At 40.5% G+C, this 18,367-nt stretch overlaps 1 protein-coding gene and 1 long non-coding RNA gene across 2 annotated transcripts in view; both read right to left on the bottom strand.

Annotated features, from left to right (window-relative positions):
* Positions 1-6,989: 6,989 nt before the first annotated feature.
* LOC114227802 (uncharacterized) lies at positions 6,990-9,035 on the bottom strand. Its single transcript, XR_003613883.2, has 3 exons — positions 8,782-9,035; positions 8,188-8,290; positions 6,990-7,116 (listed from the first exon to the last, which is right to left on the bottom strand). It is a non-coding gene; the product is annotated as an uncharacterized LOC114227802 (long non-coding RNA).
* A 7,987-nt stretch (positions 9,036-17,022) lies between these two features.
* Positions 17,023-18,367, bottom strand: part of PLCXD3 (phosphatidylinositol specific phospholipase C X domain containing 3) — a 124,024-nt gene continuing 122,679 nt past the window's right edge. Inside the window, exon 3 of the mRNA XM_008155605.3 lies at positions 17,023-17,729. Coding sequence (XP_008153827.1) covers positions 17,576-17,729 — 154 coding nt within the window. The 3' untranslated portion in view covers positions 17,023-17,575. The remainder of the gene's footprint in view (positions 17,730-18,367) is intronic.

Raw genomic sequence — 18,367 nt, 5'->3', positions numbered from 1 at the left:
TCCTAAGATTATTACAATAGATTTACTCCATATTCTAGACTCATTATCTCTGGGACTCACTCAAAATAGAGTACCACTTAAAAGAAAGGCACTTCTCTCCTAAAATATATGACTAATATTTCATTTAAAATGTCATATTAGATATAATAGTTCAGTCCCTGGACTCAATCAGGCAAAGATAGCAGCATTCTCTATGAAAGGAATTTCAGTAAAAAAAAAAAAAAAAAAAAAGCAGCTACTTTTTTTTTTAAAGTCAGAAGGAAAAAAATACTTTCTTAGGTTACTTACTGATTGTCTGAGATGGGGAAGAAACTGTGTGGTCCAAGAAGTCCTTAACCAGGAAAAAGAGAGATCATTCTTTCTTATTGACATCTCTGGGACAGGTAGGTGAGAGAGGCTGACCATCTTCAGTGCTAAGACAATATGTGATTTTATTATTATTTTTTAAAATATATTTTTATTGATTTCAGAGAGGCAGGGAGAGGGAGAGAGAGATAGAAACATCTATATATATATATAAAAGCCTAAGCGACAGACCAACCAAATGACTGGTTAACTGGTCGCTATGATGCACACTGACCACCAGGAGGCAGACGCTCAATGCAGGAGCTGCCACTTGGTGGTCAGTGCACTCCCACAGCCAACCTCCTGTGGCTGGCCAACCTCTCCCAGTCCGGCTGGCCCCAAAGGGGCCCTGATCAGGGCTGGCTGGCCAACCTCCCGCAGTCCTTCCTCCCCAGTGGGCCGGCCTCGATCAGCCAGATCAGCCCCGATCACCAGCCAGGCTGAGTAATCACACCCATGCATGAATTCGTGCACCGGGCCTCTAGTCAATGATGAGAGAGAATCATTGATTGGCTGCCTCCTGCATGCCCTCCACTGGGGATCAAACCTGTAACTTGGGCATGTGCCCTTGACTGGAATCAAACCTGGGACCCTTCAGTCTGCAGGCTGATGCTCTATTCAATGAGCCAAACCAGCTAGGGCAATAATATGTGTTTTTAATGTCATCTTTGCATCTGAGACACTCACGGATCTGGCCTCACCTGAGATCACAGGTCAGTGTGGAGAGAGACAGATAGGAATAGACCATGTTTCATATGGTTTTTGGATATTCACTTGGATGTTAATTAATTTTATAAAAAAGATTTATTTCTTCATGGTGAGCAGGGGCAGGAATACAGGGTAGGGGAAATCAATGTTCATGGCCCTAACCTGCAGGTTCTCAAAAAGATTGTTCCTCTGACTTACTTAACAAAGGTAGTTTTCCAGAGACTTTGAGCTACCTTGACCATAAGGAGAGAGGGAAGCAGTAGGATGAGGTAAATGGAGAGCTGGAGGTGGTAGGCATTTAAGATGCTGAGAAAAATGGTGAAAATAAATAAATAAGTAGAATGAGGAATAGAATGCTGGCTTGATGAGGAGGGGAAATAGAATTTCAGGACCTCTGGTTTATAGAAGAGCAGATCACGGAAGGGGCTTGAAGCAAAATGTGAGTCTACTATTTAGTGGGTCTGAGAAGTTTCAAATCTCAAGCATAGTTGCATAAGTATAAATATGTGCATATGTTTGCTTAAACAGGTAATATATGCACATTATAGATGTTCAAAAAGCTCACAAAGACATATAGTGAAAATGTTCCGGCAATCACTTTCTCTAAGCCACCCATGGCTCAATCCGGGAGGCAACCAAGGTGGCCAGCTTCTTGAGCATCCTTCCAGGGATATTTGTTGCATGTGTCCCATGACTATATTTACTGACTTCCTTTGGCAATATGGAGGAAGGGGTTTTGCGTCTGAGTGAACAGCGTTGATTATCAGGTAAGCCACCTGAAAACTAAGTGTTCCTCTGTAATAGAAGGCTAGCTCGTGGTCATCAGAATGCACTAGAAGCCAACTTGCTTTCCTGAGAGATAAAAAAGAAAACGGAGAAATAATTTGCTGAAAATGGAGCAATGCATACAGCTATTTTGATGTTGGTCATTTAGAAATCTGTATTTGTGTGTATTATGGAACATATTAAGGCATTGTGCCTGCCTCATGTTATTGGACATACATTACAATAGAGGAGACAGTGGGTTACAGGATGAAAGCTGAATGGTAAGGTGACCTGAGCAAAGGAGGCATATCCTGGTAGATCTATGTTAGATTATAGTTTAGATAAGTTTTTCAAGAATTACCCTGTAATATTCATTTTCAGAATTTTAGAAACTTAACTTCAAAGATATGTCCAGAAAGAATAAATGAATAGTCTTTGGCCTATTGAATTATTATCTATGGCTATGGTATAGTCTCTTCCCACCTTAAATTCTAATGATTTGAAGCCAGAAACTGAGCTTTATTTATTCTTGTATTTCCTACCAAGCTTAGTCTTACCAGGTAGGTACTCTATAAATATGTAGTGAATAAGTGAGTGAGTACCTGTATAAATAAACCAACCAAGCCATTAAACAATCTATGGTTTAATTTCTGTACTTTCAATAATCAGTATTTCCATTTGAGTGTTGATGAAAATAGAAAAAAGGCATAGCAGTCCATTTTTAATACCGCTGTATAGCAACATTGCATGAGACACAAGGTGCAATTCTTATGTCAGTTGTGCTAGATTAAGATGTTAATGAAGAAAAATTCAATGAGCCTTGAAATGCTTTTTTTAGCTACTGAACCTGCACTTTCAAAAGGGCAACTGTACAGCTGTGTGTCTGGAACAAAAGACAAATTAAAAATAAGAGATTAATTAAGCATTAAATTGGTATTTTTTAAAACCACAAATTTCAGTACTAGAAGTAGTGAAATCAATCATGTCAAATGTGCTATACTGGGAGGTTTTGATTTAATTGATTAATTACTTAAAAGCTAATTCGGTCTGAACAATTAGAATATCAAACAAAGAACACAGGCTTTTACCTACCAAACAAGCTTCAGAAGAATTGTCCATTAAGTATTATGATTGTTGCAAAAAAATATAACACCGTTTGCACAGCTTTGTTATCAGGAGTCTTACCTTTGACATTTCAAAAGCAAGGAAAGCAAATGTCTTGAAAAGCTGAAAAGCCAATTCATTATGATATGACATTTGGGAGCTGATATTATCGTCTGCGATTTAAAATTCAGAATTTATAAAGTACAGTCACATAACACAGCCCAGCAAACAAAGGGTCGCGCTGAAACCTCTGTACTTACCTGGGAAGACAACAGGGAGTCACAAAGAGCTGATGGTTTTGTATTTGCAGCAAACAAAATTGTATGTCCAAGAAACTGATTTTATATAGGGGGATTTAAAAATCTACGAAATGGCCTTTGCCATCACAGTTAGGGAATGTTTCTTGAACGTGTATCATGTGCTGTTGGTTGATCATTTGTTTGCTTTATTTTTAATCAAAATGTGAAAGCATGTGAAAACGTTTTCAAAGCTCCTCTGGGGATTCTGCTCAGAATATCAATCACAGTCTTGATGCTGTTGTGTGCTTATGCATAAGGTTTTCTGGTCCAGAGATTCCTCTCTGGCAACATCAGGAGGTATTTTCAGTAACATCTGCATCAGAATACATCCAGTTGGGGACATTCTTAGGCAACCATAGTCTCAAACGTCACCGAAGGTGCCCCGACGCCCAGATAATCTCCCTGGCCCTGTACCTAAGTAGCCACTTTCTTTTTCATGAAAGGAATCACCATTAAGATGGAGCAAAGCACACCACCCATTTTATGCTCTCTCCTCTCCTTGTCTCGTCCTGAAAATCCTGCAGCTCTCCTAAGACTGGTTTACTCGGTGTATTGTGCTCAACTTTCTTGCAGATGATCAGCAGAGCAAAACATTCCCTTTCCTCCTTCCTTATAGACACTTCAAGGAAAAGCACCCAGTGATTTGTACAATTGACAAGTGCAGCCATGGCTTCAGGGCAGATTGAGAAAAACTCATATTCTCTCTAACATAACCCAGAAGTGCCTGTTCATCTACCTTGTGGCTGAGGCACATGCTTCGTTGCTGCTCTGTGATTTAATTCTGAGGAGAGATAGCTGCTGCATTTTCAATTGATATATAAAAATAGCTGGTTGCACTAGACACTGTCTGACGTCAATGGAATCATTAAAAAGCAGTGACCGGTCTGCAGAATGTCTCCGGGGAAGCGATTGAAGCTCAATGTGCAGATACTGAAGACATATCATTTTTCTTTTTGACAGACAGCCATCTTTTTCTATTGCAAGGTAATTTTCATCCATCGTTTAGCTAATATGGGACCAAGGCTCAAGGTTTTCTTTCACTAAATCATGGCACATAACCCTGTTCTAAAGGTCAGCCACATCTGAGGAGCGCTCATATCCTGTGGACGTGGTGGGAATGGACAGTGGAGGGCCTTTGGAAATTTCTCAGTAGACTCAAACAAATGCAAGCCCACGGGTTAGCTCTGATTGTTTTTGTTTCCAACTATAGGCATTTGTGCTGAAACTTTTGGAAGGCACTGACATAGGAAACACAGGATAGTAAGTAATATGGTGCTGAGGCTCACTTACAATTCTTTCCAGGAGGTGTAACTAATACCCGGCACCAGGGGTGAGTAGCAAAGTACCAGATGGGTTCAGGCTCGGGAGTTTGCCAAATCTGCTGCCCTTTCACCAATCTAGAGTCCCTTCCCTATTCCTCACCCTGTCATTTTGCTCAACCACACTGGCATCATATCATCTTCCCCTTCTTGATTAAACTACTCCAGCCCATGGACATGGCCCTAGTTCAGACCTTCAGTGAAGTCTTTCTCTCTTTCACAACCGGGACATGTACCCTCCCAAGAGACCCAACCGGGACATGTACCCTCATTGGGTACATGTACCTCTTGGTGCATAAGTCAATGCTCACCCACTGAGCCATACCAACCAGGCATGGTGACTTTCTTTAATCTCCAGGATATTGGCTAGCTAGAATATTAGCTTCCAGAGTCTCCAGAATCCTGTGAGTTTAGGGAAATTTAAGCCTTCCTTAAGCACATTTGGTAACTAGTGAAAAAATTCTACTTCTCCATTTTTCTGATAAAGTATCTGTTTACATCGACTGAAGAGTTTAGGATTTTTTTCTACCATGTGCTATGTCTACAGTTAATCAATTTATTGTTGGGGAGTGTCAGCTTAGATTAGCTGAGTTCATCTAGAATCTCATTGGGTTGGTATAGTGGGTATAATTGTGGTAGGGAGGAAGATAAATGGCAGAAAGGCAGGCAATTATAACATAGCCTAGTAAAAAACCATGAGATCTGTAGTAAGAGAATATGGGTAAGAATCATCCTCTGCTCAACAGCCATGTAAACCTGAATAGGTCATCTAACATCTCTGAACCCACTTCCTTCATTTATAAAATGAGGTATTTTCTGTTAGGGTTTTGTGCATATTAAATGAGAGCATGCATGTGTAAAGTTTATTTAACAGGGGAAGCATTGTGGTGTGTGTGTGTGTGTGTGTGTGTGTGTGTGTGTGTGTGTGTGTTTTCATAAGAGAAGGCAAAATGTGGTTCCCAATAGAAGGCCTTCTTTGGCACCTGCGGAAGAGGCACAGACTGTATCTGGGAAAGAATGTAGTGAAGGCCAGCCCATGGAAGCAGAGGGAGGGGAGGGAGATCAATATTTGTTCAAGCCTTAGGATTTCCTGGGACATAGAAGTTATAACCATACTTTTCTTGTAGGTGTCCTCAAGGGGAGGAAGAACTCCTTGGACTCCTCCTGCATCACGGAAATATCCAGAATCTCCTGATGCCTACCAGAGCAAATTGGTTCCACTTTTTCTCGGACAGGCATTCTAAGTAAGAAAAGAAGGTTTGCCCGACTCACACACAGAACTAATCTGGACCAGGGACTGGACATGAAGATGGAGGAATTGTTGCTAAAAAGATTTTAAGTGATAAAGATAGATCCCACTCTTAGCCCCCTCCCAAGAGACCCATGGAAAATAGAGGAACTGACCAGGCAGAGTAGCTCACCTCACCAGGTTCTACCCTCTGTGATGCCCCTCCCTGAATTCTTTCTCATCCTTGGGATTCAGAACTGACATCAAGGCATTCAAGCCAACCTGATGGGTAAATAAAGGCAATGGCCCTCCAGGGTGCGAATTCAGGGGTGTTGGGAAGCCTTTGTGGAGGACATCTGTACTTGTGCCTGATTGGAGCACCTTCTTACATCTTTCAGTAGCAGAGCTTTGCTTTTCCTTGTAAATCACCATTCCCCATTCTCAGGCCATTCTCAGGGGTGCAGTGTTTGCTTGGGAAATTGAGTTCAGGCCCAACTCAGATCAGGGAGACTCAAATCTTTTTTCTTGGTTGAAACTATTGGGAAAAGAAGTACTCTTTGGTCATCTTGACTCAGTGTGGGAAAATCCTACTTGCATATACTCCCCACAGAAGAAAGTAAACTGAGAGATGGTGGAAATCAAGCTCCGCTGATATTATGTGAGATCCCAGATCCTGTCATCCCCAAAGCTACTTCTTTTTCAGATTCAATTAGCTTGAAAAATATGTCCCCAATGTTTGGCTTAAATTAATGTGGGTTGGATTTCTATGACTTCCTAAGAAGGTAAAGTGAACCTGGACTGAGAGAGTGAAATCTGCCTGGCCATGCACCAGGCTGGAATAACGGCACACACAAAGGCAGCTCGGCACAGTGAACAGGAAACGCTCTTTCTCCCAAGGACGCGCTGCAGCTCTGTGTCATCATGACCCCGTCTTGAGTGGCTACGGCTGTTTGAAAGGAGACCAGTAAGAAGGAGACATTCCACTCGACACGCAGGATCTAAGTCACTTTGACCCAGGAAAGCAGCCTCAATTCACAACCCGGCAGCAGAGCTTCAGATGAGGGGTCTCTGCCTGCAGCCCTCCACAGCTGCCTCAACTTTGTGGGGCCAAAGGAAACTGGCCCTTGGGCCTGCTCTGCAGTCCAGACCCTGACAGTCCTAGCTTGCTTCGAGCCCATCAAAATAGCGTTGCGCTTGCGTTTCATCCAGACTTACCCATTCACAGAACTCCATAGCGACTCTGGGCTCTCCTTTGTTTGGTGAGGTGACCTGTATTTCATCTTCTGGGTGACCTCTCATATACCTGACTTCATCAGGCCACGAGTAGTTGCTGGTGGTTTTAGGTCGACTAGGTTTGGGAAACAAAAATGTTTTAATTATTATAGCTTTCTTTCCTATAATAATCCCACCACGCAAATTGGTTCATAATGAGAGATCTTCTCATTTATTGTCTTTCCCCTACCAAATGTCTCGTGGGAAAGTCAGTAGTTTGAAGCAGTTGCATTAAGACGGGGCTGCGTAGCCTAGCTACTCTGAGTGGGACGCCTGTGCAGCAGCAGTAGCCTCATTCGGGAGCTTGTCTGAAAGGCAGAATGTGGGGCCCCTCCCTGACTTGCTGGATAAGAATCTGCATTTTAGTAAGCTCTGATAACTGTGTTCACAATAACTTTAAAAAGTGAGCTCCAGGAAGTCCTAGGCGTTTCCATAGGGCTCCCCAGGAAAATGTCACGGTAGGGAAGGGGGACACAAAGCTACTGGCCTTTCCCTTATGAAAGCTGTCCTGTAATACATTGTTCTGTGAGTTGCCGTTTTCTGCAAATGCTCCTTTAAAGGAAGAAACATTGGAAAACCACTATCATAGCCCTATTGTGACTGAGCTCATCCCATTGTTTGTGAGGGAACAGGTTTTGTTTGGGGTGGGTAGGGGAAGGGAGACTCCTACTAAGGGGAAGTTGGGAACTTGGACACAAAGTCCCCTCCCCAGTTTTGTCATTTGTCCATGCGTGAAGATGGCTGCTGGCAGGAGATGCTCATTCTTTTAGGCCCATGCATCTGGGATTCTAGAATGGGCCTCAGTAACAAAATTGGAGGGTGGGTCCATCAGAGGCCTATTTGATAATTTCATGAAAGAAGAAAAATTCAGGAAGATAAACTTGACCAGGAAGAAAGCCTCGGTCCTCAGAGGGGAGCAGTGACTTTGAGGACAACGTGGTGGCTTTCCCTGGAATTAACTTCTGTCCTGAGCTCATAGATGAGAGAGAGACAGAGATAAGGGGACAGGGCTGTATCTGAAAGTTGAATTAGCTTTAGCCCTTGATCTTGGGTAATTATTGGGACACAAGAGCCCTTCTATTAGAATGTATCACGGAGGGAGGAGAAACATTTCCTCCGCACCTTCACGTGCCCACAGAACACTCACCCCTTTCATGAGGATTGCCCTTTGCAGTGATGCTGAGCTGGGATGAGCAGTGCCAACTGGCCGGCAGCTGAGTCTGATGGAGAAGGGGCGGCCAGGCCGGAGACTGTGTGGACATCGACATGAGAAAATAACAGTAGCCAGTGGGCAGGGCCGTGGAGTAGATGAGGAATGAAAAATTCAACAAGAGATTGTGTTGAATCTCAGAATATAATACCTTCCCACACCCTTTCTCAGCTCCTTTTAAGTAGCATCAGAAGCCAAGTTCCCCTGGATAAATAGTCTGCGGGGTTTGTGTTGACTTTATAGCTAAGAAACCGGGTCTTTCTGTTCTTGGGGAGAACGTCATGCAGTGCATTTCCCCTCAATTCTCTCAGTGTTGTCAGTATTTCTCCAAGGAACACAGGAGGTGGAGGACTGGGACTTTCTGAACCTTTATAACCACCTGGTGCTCAGCATATTCATGGCCCTTATCAAGCCCGTATCCACCATTTGATTGGGTCACAAGCAGTCACACTTTCCTTTCATTGTTTCTGAACATGTTTTAATAATTGCCATGCCCCGGGAATGCTGAAATTGCTAAGATGTGCTTCTTACCTTCAAAGCTTAAGAGATGAGTAATCTTATAGTCCAATTAAAAATAATCATTGGTTCTAAGTTATTGTTTCCTGCCTTTTCCCCGTGCCAACATAGAGACCAGTTTGCAGGCACATTTTCCCCTAAATAAAAGAATATAATCTAACAGTAGCTGAGCAGTTGTGTTGAGGCAAAGATTTTCTTCTTAATTATTTCTCAGCAAACCCCAGGCGGTCAAGCTTACGCATTCCTATGGGGAAAAGAGTGTGAGTGGAGAATAGCACTCTTCCAAGAAATGTTTCAGGCACTGCCAGCACTGGCCTCTCACCACTCTGTCTCCCTGGCACTGAGGGCACTCCATCCCACCATCTAGATTCTAGAATGTGATGTGGTTCACCTTGCTAAATGGCTCCTCATGGTTCTAGAAACACTTCTATCCACAGGACTAAAGGCTGAATATGGTAGAAGGTGCCTCGTTACATTTAAGTTCACTTTCTGCTCTTGACTCCAGTGCAGCCAATATTAGGGTACATACCAAGGTCATATATTGGCCCATATGTAGAGAGCCAGTGTCGAGACCTCCCATCACATCACAGTAAGCCACAGTATCACTTTCACTTCAAAAGGACTATTCCTCCAGTTCCAGATGACGTTTTCCCTCTCGATCTGGGATGCCCAATTGGATCATGTTTACGCTGGGTCGGGGAGACTCTGCTCTATTGCGTGGGGTCTGCTTTACTGTGTGAGGGCAGCCTTTCCTGTCAAGGAAAAGCAGTTTCATCAGAAGCCCTGGAGGTGAGCTCCAATAGCATGTGGTATCTGAGCTTGCACAGTGTCCTTCACTCGTGTCCTGCCTACAGTGGCCCGGATTGTGGCCTGAGAGGGGAGGGACCTACTCTGCATTATACCATTATGTGGCCACGAACAAACGCTTCCCAATTATTCTTGGAATAATAGAAATTGTTTTTTCCTTCTCAGGCTTTTGGGAATAACTATTCAGTTTTACTATCTGGGAATAAAGGTCATTGAGAATGAATTTATGTTTATTTGGTTGAGGACAAAATAGTGCCACCTATTAGCTCTAGTGAGAAACTAGCAAAGATGGACTTCATCCATTTTCCTAAAAAACATTTTAGGAATATCTGTAGTACTTAGCAGACATTAGGCAAATTTTTGCTGAATGAATGAAGAAATACATAATGGCTCTGAAGAAATGATAGCAATGTTGTTATCTTAAGGAAAAATATGATTATGTGGAGCACTATTTATAGATATAGACTTTTTCCATAAATGTAAGATCATTACAACTTTATAAATAGAAATCCTCTAATGTCACAAACCTACTAGTGTATATAATAAACAAAGCCTTTTGGAGGATTTATGTCCAAGTTCAACTTCAAATATAACCTTGGACCACACCTTTTCTTGCTGGATTATTTTTATAATACTATCACAATGCTTTTGTTTGTTTTAAGAATGATTTGAACATAGGACTTATTTGGTGAAATACAGAGGCAACTTTACTCCTGAAAAGTCTTATGTACTGGGCATGATTGAGGTTCAGCAAAAGTTGATTTCTTCACCTTAAGCTTTTACCTCAAGATGGTGTTTTATAATATCAAGACTATCTATCTATCTATCTATCTATCTATCTATCTATCTATCTATCTATCTATCATCTATCTATCTATCTATCTATCTATCTATCATCTATCTATTTATGGCTAAGTGACTGTCCGACCATCCAACTGGTAGCTATGATGTGCAATGACCACAAGGGGAAGATGCTCTGACCAGTAGCTATGATGCGCACTGACCACCAAAAGGCAGACGCTCAATGCAGGAGCTGCAAAGCTGAGGTGACTTGGCAGCGGCAGTTCTCGAGTGATGCACCCCAGCACCAGAGAGGAGGGAGCCCAATTCTGGGTGCATCATCTGAGAACCACCCTCTTGCAATCCGGGACCCCTTGGGGGATGTTGGAGAACCGGTTTTGGCCTGATCCCTGCAGGCCAGGCCGAGAGACCACACCTGCCGGAGGGACCCCTGCTCACTCCACAGATGCCCTTTGAGCCAAGCCCTGGTGCTGCTGGCTGGGGAGGGACTGTGGGAGGTTGGCTCCAGGGCGTGTCCAGCCCATCTCACCCAGTCCCATCTCACCAGCCACCTTCTAATTAATTTCCTTTCAATGTGCACGAATCTGTTCACCGGGCACTAGTATTAATATAATATTGCTATATTGACATTGGCTTTCTTGTGGCAATGTTAGACTCTAAGAGCATCAGGGTTCAGACACACCTGACTTTGATGTAATGAAAATGCTCATGGCCTTGCTTCTGTTGGTGGAGAATGTATTCTTTCACTGAGGAAATCCTAGTACAGTGACTCATAATTTCTAAAATAGAATTATATTTTCTGATATTCTGAGTCGTCCTATTTAAGAGATCATACTTGTGCTTATAATGAAGCACTGATCAATATGAAATAAAAATATAAGTAGAACTGGTACCAGGACTTTATTCAGCATTTCACTAGATACAAAGAAACTTTTTCTTACATTAAGAACATGATCTTATTTTAAAAAATCACATTTGCTAAACAGAATTGTTAGCATGTAGTTTCTTTACACCACATTTATCAATGTATCAATGACCAGATCCTAAAAAGAGAAGGCACAGATCTGTCTCCCTCTGGTGAATTTCCAGTATCCAGTGAAGGAAATGTCACCAGCTCTGCAAATCTCCGTCCTTTGGAAATGAAGCAAACCCACACAAAGGTGTGCAAGTGGGGCCATGGGGTGGAAATGTTGTATTATAGGATTGGAATTTTCTTACCACTTATGGGAATTTCAAGAGAGGAGGTAGGTACTAAAACTGTTCCAAAATTCCATCCACTTTCAGAACATGTCAAGGATTTGCTGTTGGATACAACAGTGTTTCCACTCTTTGTTGAGTGAAAACTCTATTTTAGGAATTCCACCATGGTTTTATTCTCTGTAATGGGCCCAAGATCTCCCTGTTCTTACTCTGGGGTGTCTTGGGTTTTCAATTCTTCAGAAAAAGTGCTGGTTGTTATAATTTGGTTTGGCAAGTCTCTTTGTTGAGTGCTAACTTCATTGTCCTGGTCACCCATCTGCTGCCCAACCCCCACCCAATCTCCTGAGGAGGCGCCAACAGGACTGTGTCCATCTCTCAGACCCTCTCTCTTCTTCCAACAGTCAAGAAAGTGTTACCGCTCTCTCTCTCTTTAAAAAAAAAAAAAGAGGAGAGATTGAATTTTCAAAGAAATCCTGGTACTGCATTAGAAGATGACACCACTTTCCAGAGGCATTTTCCTGTGTGGGTGTTGTTGTCCCAATTACTGGGGAATGTTATTTAAGGGGACACTGCACCTCACAACAGGCCAGTGAAGGGACATTTTGAATGTGGTGGCATTAAACTTATAAAGGTACATACTTGATTATTTTATCTATTTTCGAGTTGGTCCTTCATAAAGTATTTGTGGGACTTGGCATGAATCAAGATTTTCCTTAATGGAGGGCATTAGGACTACTGATTTTCATGAGGTATCTTAACATGGGAGTGTGGAAGGAGGTAGGATTTCACCCCTTTTAGGTAGCCCAGCTGAAAAAGAGAGCCAGGATGGATGGTGTTACTAGATAAGGGGGGAAAAATTACAGGACACCAGTTCAATTTCAGAAAAACAGTGAATAATTTTTAAGTATGTCTCATGAAATATTTGGGACATGCTTATACTAAAAATAGTTATTGTTTATCTGAAAATCACTATCTCCTACGTTCTGGTACCAGAACTTTATTGGGTTTTCCACTGGATATAAAGAAACTTTGGGTGTTCTGCATTTTATCTGGCAATGCTAAATATGAAAAAAAAAAAAAAAGGTAATTGAGGATGAAGAGAGGAAATAAGAAGATTAATATTCCATACCCAGATCCCAGCCAAAGGAAGATTATGGATTTTTTGCTTTGAGCATGAGAACCTGTGCAGATCCTCGGATTAGACATGAGTTTCCTATTGTGAGACCACAGGTAGGTAGATAGCAAAAGGGTGAGAGTGTCGCATGCTTGTTTTTTGAAAAGGAAACCACATTGGGATCACTGAATGCTGATGGGTCTTGAGCGACCCTCAGGGAGCCAAGGCAATTCATCTTACTTGAGAAGATCCCATTTTAAAAAGTAAAGCTTTGGAGAAACAACTTTTCATGGGAAACTTATAAGCAAAATGGGTTCGATGCATAGAACAGCTTTAGAGGTGAACCGGTTCTGTTGGTGATAGAAACAAATGGGAATTTAGTCTCATTGTATGACTATGAGTTTAATAAGTTAATGGACGTTTGCAACTTTTGAGAAGCATCAGGTGCTCCACAAGTGGTGGGAACTCAGGTAAGTTCTAAAGTACATTTCTCGTATCATTTTGTTAAAAAGCCATTTCTAACAAAGACATAATTTCTCTTTAAATTTTAATCCCAAATTGCAACAACAACAACAAAATGGCAATGGATTAAGGCTGGTCATAATGTGCCCTTTTCTTTAGGATAACTTTGATTTTTTTTAATAAGATATAATACACTTCCACACACATACCACATACCAGCAAATACTTTTGACTCATACAAATATATATTTAGAACTAATACCTAAAAATAGTCCCACAAATGAAATAAAAATTACACAATTATCAACAGACTCAATCAACACATTTTACAAATTCTACAGAACACTTTATCATTGTCATTAGGGAAACAAACAATTTAGAGCATTATTTAAAACCGCATGTAACACAGGAGCCACCAATGAGTTATGGCAAATATAGCATTTACACCATTGTGTCACTGAAGTCTAGCTGAAAAGACTAAAATGTTGTAAAATAAAATACTTTTTAAAAACCTTGTTTAGCATATCCTGAGGGACACTGTGCATCATTTTCTATGAGCAGTTCAAAGGATGAGCATTCTACCTACGGAGCTCTTATTGAGTTGAGTGGCCAAAGGTTAGAAGATTGTGTCATTGGATCCGAAAAACTGTAGAACTGAAAAACTCACGAAAACATGCATTTCCTGAGGCTTCCAACTTTCCAGACTAAAATTCTAACAGGGGAGAACCTGAACAGGTCAGAACCTCAAAGAGCTCAAAACAACTTTAAGTGAAGATGAGGACTTGTTTGTAATTTACATTCAAATCCCTGTTCCATTCTCTAGCTTGAAGTATAATTGACAGTGTAGTTAGACTATGATTGTTGGGCATTTCTTATTTATGATCTTCTTACTTTTTCATTGGTTTCTTAGTGATTTTTCTCCTCTTGAATATTTAAATATTTGAATTATGTTTATGCCTACTCACGTAGGAAATATTGATTTTAAGAGTTAAAATGGCAAAAGAATTAGGTTGAGTGATTACAGTTTCAATTTGAATAACGTGTGTGTGTGTGTGTGTGTGTGTGTGTGTGTGTGTGTGAAGACACACAGCATATACATGCCAAACATTTTATGCTCTAATACATTCACTGTTAGGTGGCACTTCATGAAAGTGACTTTTCCCAATATGGCTGAAAGTGAATATTGAGGTCATCATACAGAATATCCTAAGGCCTTGAAACAATGCCTCCTCATTCTCTGCATTCACATGATTGTGTAGTAATAAGGGAGACATAAATGATGATGGCAGGAGCATTCCATTTGAGTCCTTCAAAATTACAGACAGGAAAGCAAACCAAAAATGACTCTCTTTGCATAAGTTCCCTCATCCATCCACCTACTCCTTTGACTTCCTGCTGTAGATTAGATGAAAGTTGCATTTTGTTTCTATATTTTTTTGCCTTGCAGAATTTGTGACATAAAGTCTTAAGAAACAAGCAGAACAAAAAGTACACCAAGATGTATCTCCTACCATCTTGGGGCCTCTTGGTAGCCCTTTACTCCTAGCTTGTCTGGAAAGACACTGCCCAGCTAAGACAAAGAAGCACAGGCTGAGGGGAAGTTCTGATTGCATATTACTAGCCCTCACCGCTCCCCCACCCACACCCCCCACTGCCCAGCATGCTCCCTAAGTGCTCTGGGCAGGGCCAACAAATAGAAGACAGCCAAAGGCACCTTCTCTTTTCTCCCCTTTCAAAGGAATTCCTTCTAGTGGACTCTCTACCTAGTTGGAAGACCCACAGTTCACTTCTATCTGCTCTCTCCATTAGAAATTAAGGCAAGTCCCTTTTCTCTCAGTGCCTGCTACATAGCATTGTGTCCACGTGGAAACAGTAACAGTGGCTTGAAGAGACCTTCTGTCAAGCATATCATTAGTAGCAATAGAAAACTTTCTCCAGTTAAGAAATTGCACAATTAGTCTAATCCTTCAGCAGGGTTTTTTTTTTTTTCCCCAGCACCGAAATGACAAATACAGCAAAGCAATACTCTAAGCAAACTTTATAGGAAAGCATCTAAGTTCAAGAAAATACAACATAGTTACCTCTATTTCACTAATTTTCATGAATATGTTGAAAGATCTGTTTCCTGTCATATTGATAAGTTAAATCCTGTGTCATTTCAAGTGTGCTTGGCTAAAGATCCTCCTGAGGGATGAACAATGGATAGTCAGCGAGAAAACTTGCCCAAAAAGCAAATTTACAGGACATAAATCTCAATAATCCATAGTCCTTTAAAAAGGATTCATATTCAATTGCACTCAAGGAACAAGTGAAAGACACAGGAAGACAATACAACTGCAAAGCAGAAAGAAAACAATATTTGCAAGTAATTAAGTCCCAAGCTGGAATATCTTTACAAAAATATTTGAATATGATCAGCTACTCTACTTTCAAAGGTCTTATCATTCTTTTTTATACATTGTTAAGTGTTTCACAGTCTTAACATTAAATTATTTTATATTATCAATATTTTCACTTGAAAAAAAGAATTTGATTGTGTCTGTCCATGTCTGTGTTTGTGTGAATTTTAATCTCTCTGCATAGGAGTGGGTATGTATTGATATATTGTGTAGGGCAAAACATACACAAGTGGAATGTAGATCAGAGCTGCTGCGTGTATTTTCATGGTACTTGGTCTATCACATCTACTTATATACTTTTCATAATCATTCTCTTCAGTACAAACAATTTATCTTTCCTGCAATTGCCAATAAATACTATTTTCTGATAATGAATATTTATAACCATGTAAACAACTCTTGATTATTTATAATCTGGACACACATAATCCTAGAATCAACTCCCTTACCTAGGTCTCAGAGATTTAACCACATGCCTTACATTTAGATTAATTAGAAGCTGAGAGCACGCTTCTATTTCTGTGGGCTGTGTTTTCCCAGGAAATGATTGATGCATGGTTATTTCTAAACATTAAGATACAATAATTCATAAGAATTTCAGAAAATTTTATAATTTTTTTATAAATGCCTCACTATATTCCTGTGAGGCATATAGGTAAAGATTATTGTGCTCTTTTAAGACTATTTTAGCATTGTCAAATATCATAAAGACAACAAGGAGGAAGCAATACTCATAGTTGCATTATCTTTTTTCTTCACTGTAGACATGGACAGTCAAATGTTGGCTACAGAAACTTTCACCTCATTCTCAACCCTAGGGGAGGATGGGACCCAGAGGGGTGAGTCTGTGTCAGTTTTCAGTAGTCTGCTCAGGTCACACCTCTTTGAGAATCTGCTAAAGATGGTTCATGATTCTTGAAACTTCATGGACAGAGTTTCAAAAGCATTGCTTTGACTCCTTCTGCCACCCTTCCTCCTTTTTCAACTTTAAGTAAAAAAAAAAAAAAAAACTCCAAGTCAAGCTTCTTGAAATATGTTCCTCAAAATCTGGGATTTAAAGTTACATGTTTAGAAATCCTAATTTGATAGGAAAGCTTGCACAATCTTTCATTTCTTTCTCCTTCCTTTTCTTCCCCCCACCCCAACCCCTTTTCAATCCAGAGAATAGTTAGGAGAGCTTTTGTAAGAGTTCTTTGCAGAGTTCTCTGATTTTAACATACTCTTCAGTCATAATTTTCATTTACTGGGCATTTGTAGGGCAATGTTATTAGGAGATTCTTGAATTAAATTAGCAACCATCTCTTCCCAGTCCCCCATTTAAAGTTGGCACAAGTAATTCTTCCAAAGAATTGTTTACTCTATATTTATAGCTGCCTTAAATAGAAATACAGTGAAACACTATTATTTTTGTATAACACAAAAAATCACTGATTATGGCCTTCAATATTACTGATGCAGGGAAACTATTTTAATGCATATTTTCTATGACAAAGAGTTAGCAATGATTGCCCAATTGCAGATGACAACAGAATATTATACCATGTCCCACGCAACAAATAAATTTCACTACAACAATGTAATACACATTCTGTTGGGACAGTCAATTGTTTTGAGTCCCATACAGCATCTAATTAAGAAGAGCGAGCGAAGGGGGCAGGGTGAAAAGGTTCAGTTAGAGGATACAGAGAGCATAGCAGATCTAGGTTGAAATCAGAAACACAATCAAGTAAACACTTGTGAGTTATATATTACAAAGACTAATTCTGAAAAACAAATTTCACTGGTCTTTTTTAAAATCTCTAACACTAGAAGTAGATTTTGCTCATCAAATGGGAAATGAAATATTTATACTAATGCAGACTATGATAATAACCACTCAAGAATTGGATTTCCCCTTTTCCCACCCACTGCCAGCCCTAATTCCCTCAGAGACTCAGTGGAATAGGAAGATCAGAGTGTTTCTAGATAATATGCCTAATACAATGAATCTTCTCTATCTTATTCATGAATGCTCAAAATGGTACTATCAAGTGTTGGCTTCTCCTTCATCAAAGACATAGTTGAGCTTTATGACAGTGCTGATGAAATCACCAAGTTCTACAAAATCGGCAGTGACAATATTGATGCCGCTCTCTCCTGGTTTCTGCGTGCTGACCCACTGCATCATGGCGGGAAGAGCCCTGAGAAAGGAAAGAAAAAGAGAAGTTGTGGGTTCTTGAGGTTAAAGCATGGAATGAAATACATGTGTATTTCCCTGGGTCTCAGAAAGTATATCTAGTCTATAAACTCAACTCACTGAGGCAAAACTGGGTCAATGGCCTTGAACTACATTAATCTTATGAGTAAAATACCATAAAAATTCTGATCCATATTTTTCAGCATACACATAGAGAAGGATCCAGCTCCTTCTAAAGGAGCATATAATGGATCTAAAGTGCCCAATGCCTTCAGAAAATAGACTGGCAGGTGGAGAAATTTGGTCCCTCATGGCAATAGTTTCCTAAGAGAATTCTATTAAAATGAAAAATCTGGATCCTTAGAGCAGAGACACAAGCATATTCAAGTCATTAGAAAGACAGATGTTGTGGCAATGTGTGTGCAGCCACTCGGGTTTGAAGTCCATTACTTTCTGGATTTGCTAGAGCAGATGACATATTCCTGTTGCAAATATAGCATGATGTTGGCATTTTAGGAAAGGCAGATAGTTTTGGAAAGAACCAGTGCATTTCCTGGGAAGGATGGTTGTTCAACAGATATGCTCAGGTTGAGAGGTGAGAGGAAGGGGTAGATAAGAGTGATGCTGAGGCCAATGCTGATT

The sequence above is a fragment of the Eptesicus fuscus genome, chromosome 4 (assembly GCF_027574615.1).
Source record: "Eptesicus fuscus isolate TK198812 chromosome 4, DD_ASM_mEF_20220401, whole genome shotgun sequence".
Lineage (NCBI taxonomy): Eukaryota > Metazoa > Chordata > Mammalia > Chiroptera > Vespertilionidae > Eptesicus > Eptesicus fuscus.
This window is presented reverse-complemented; position numbering and strand designations above follow the sequence as displayed.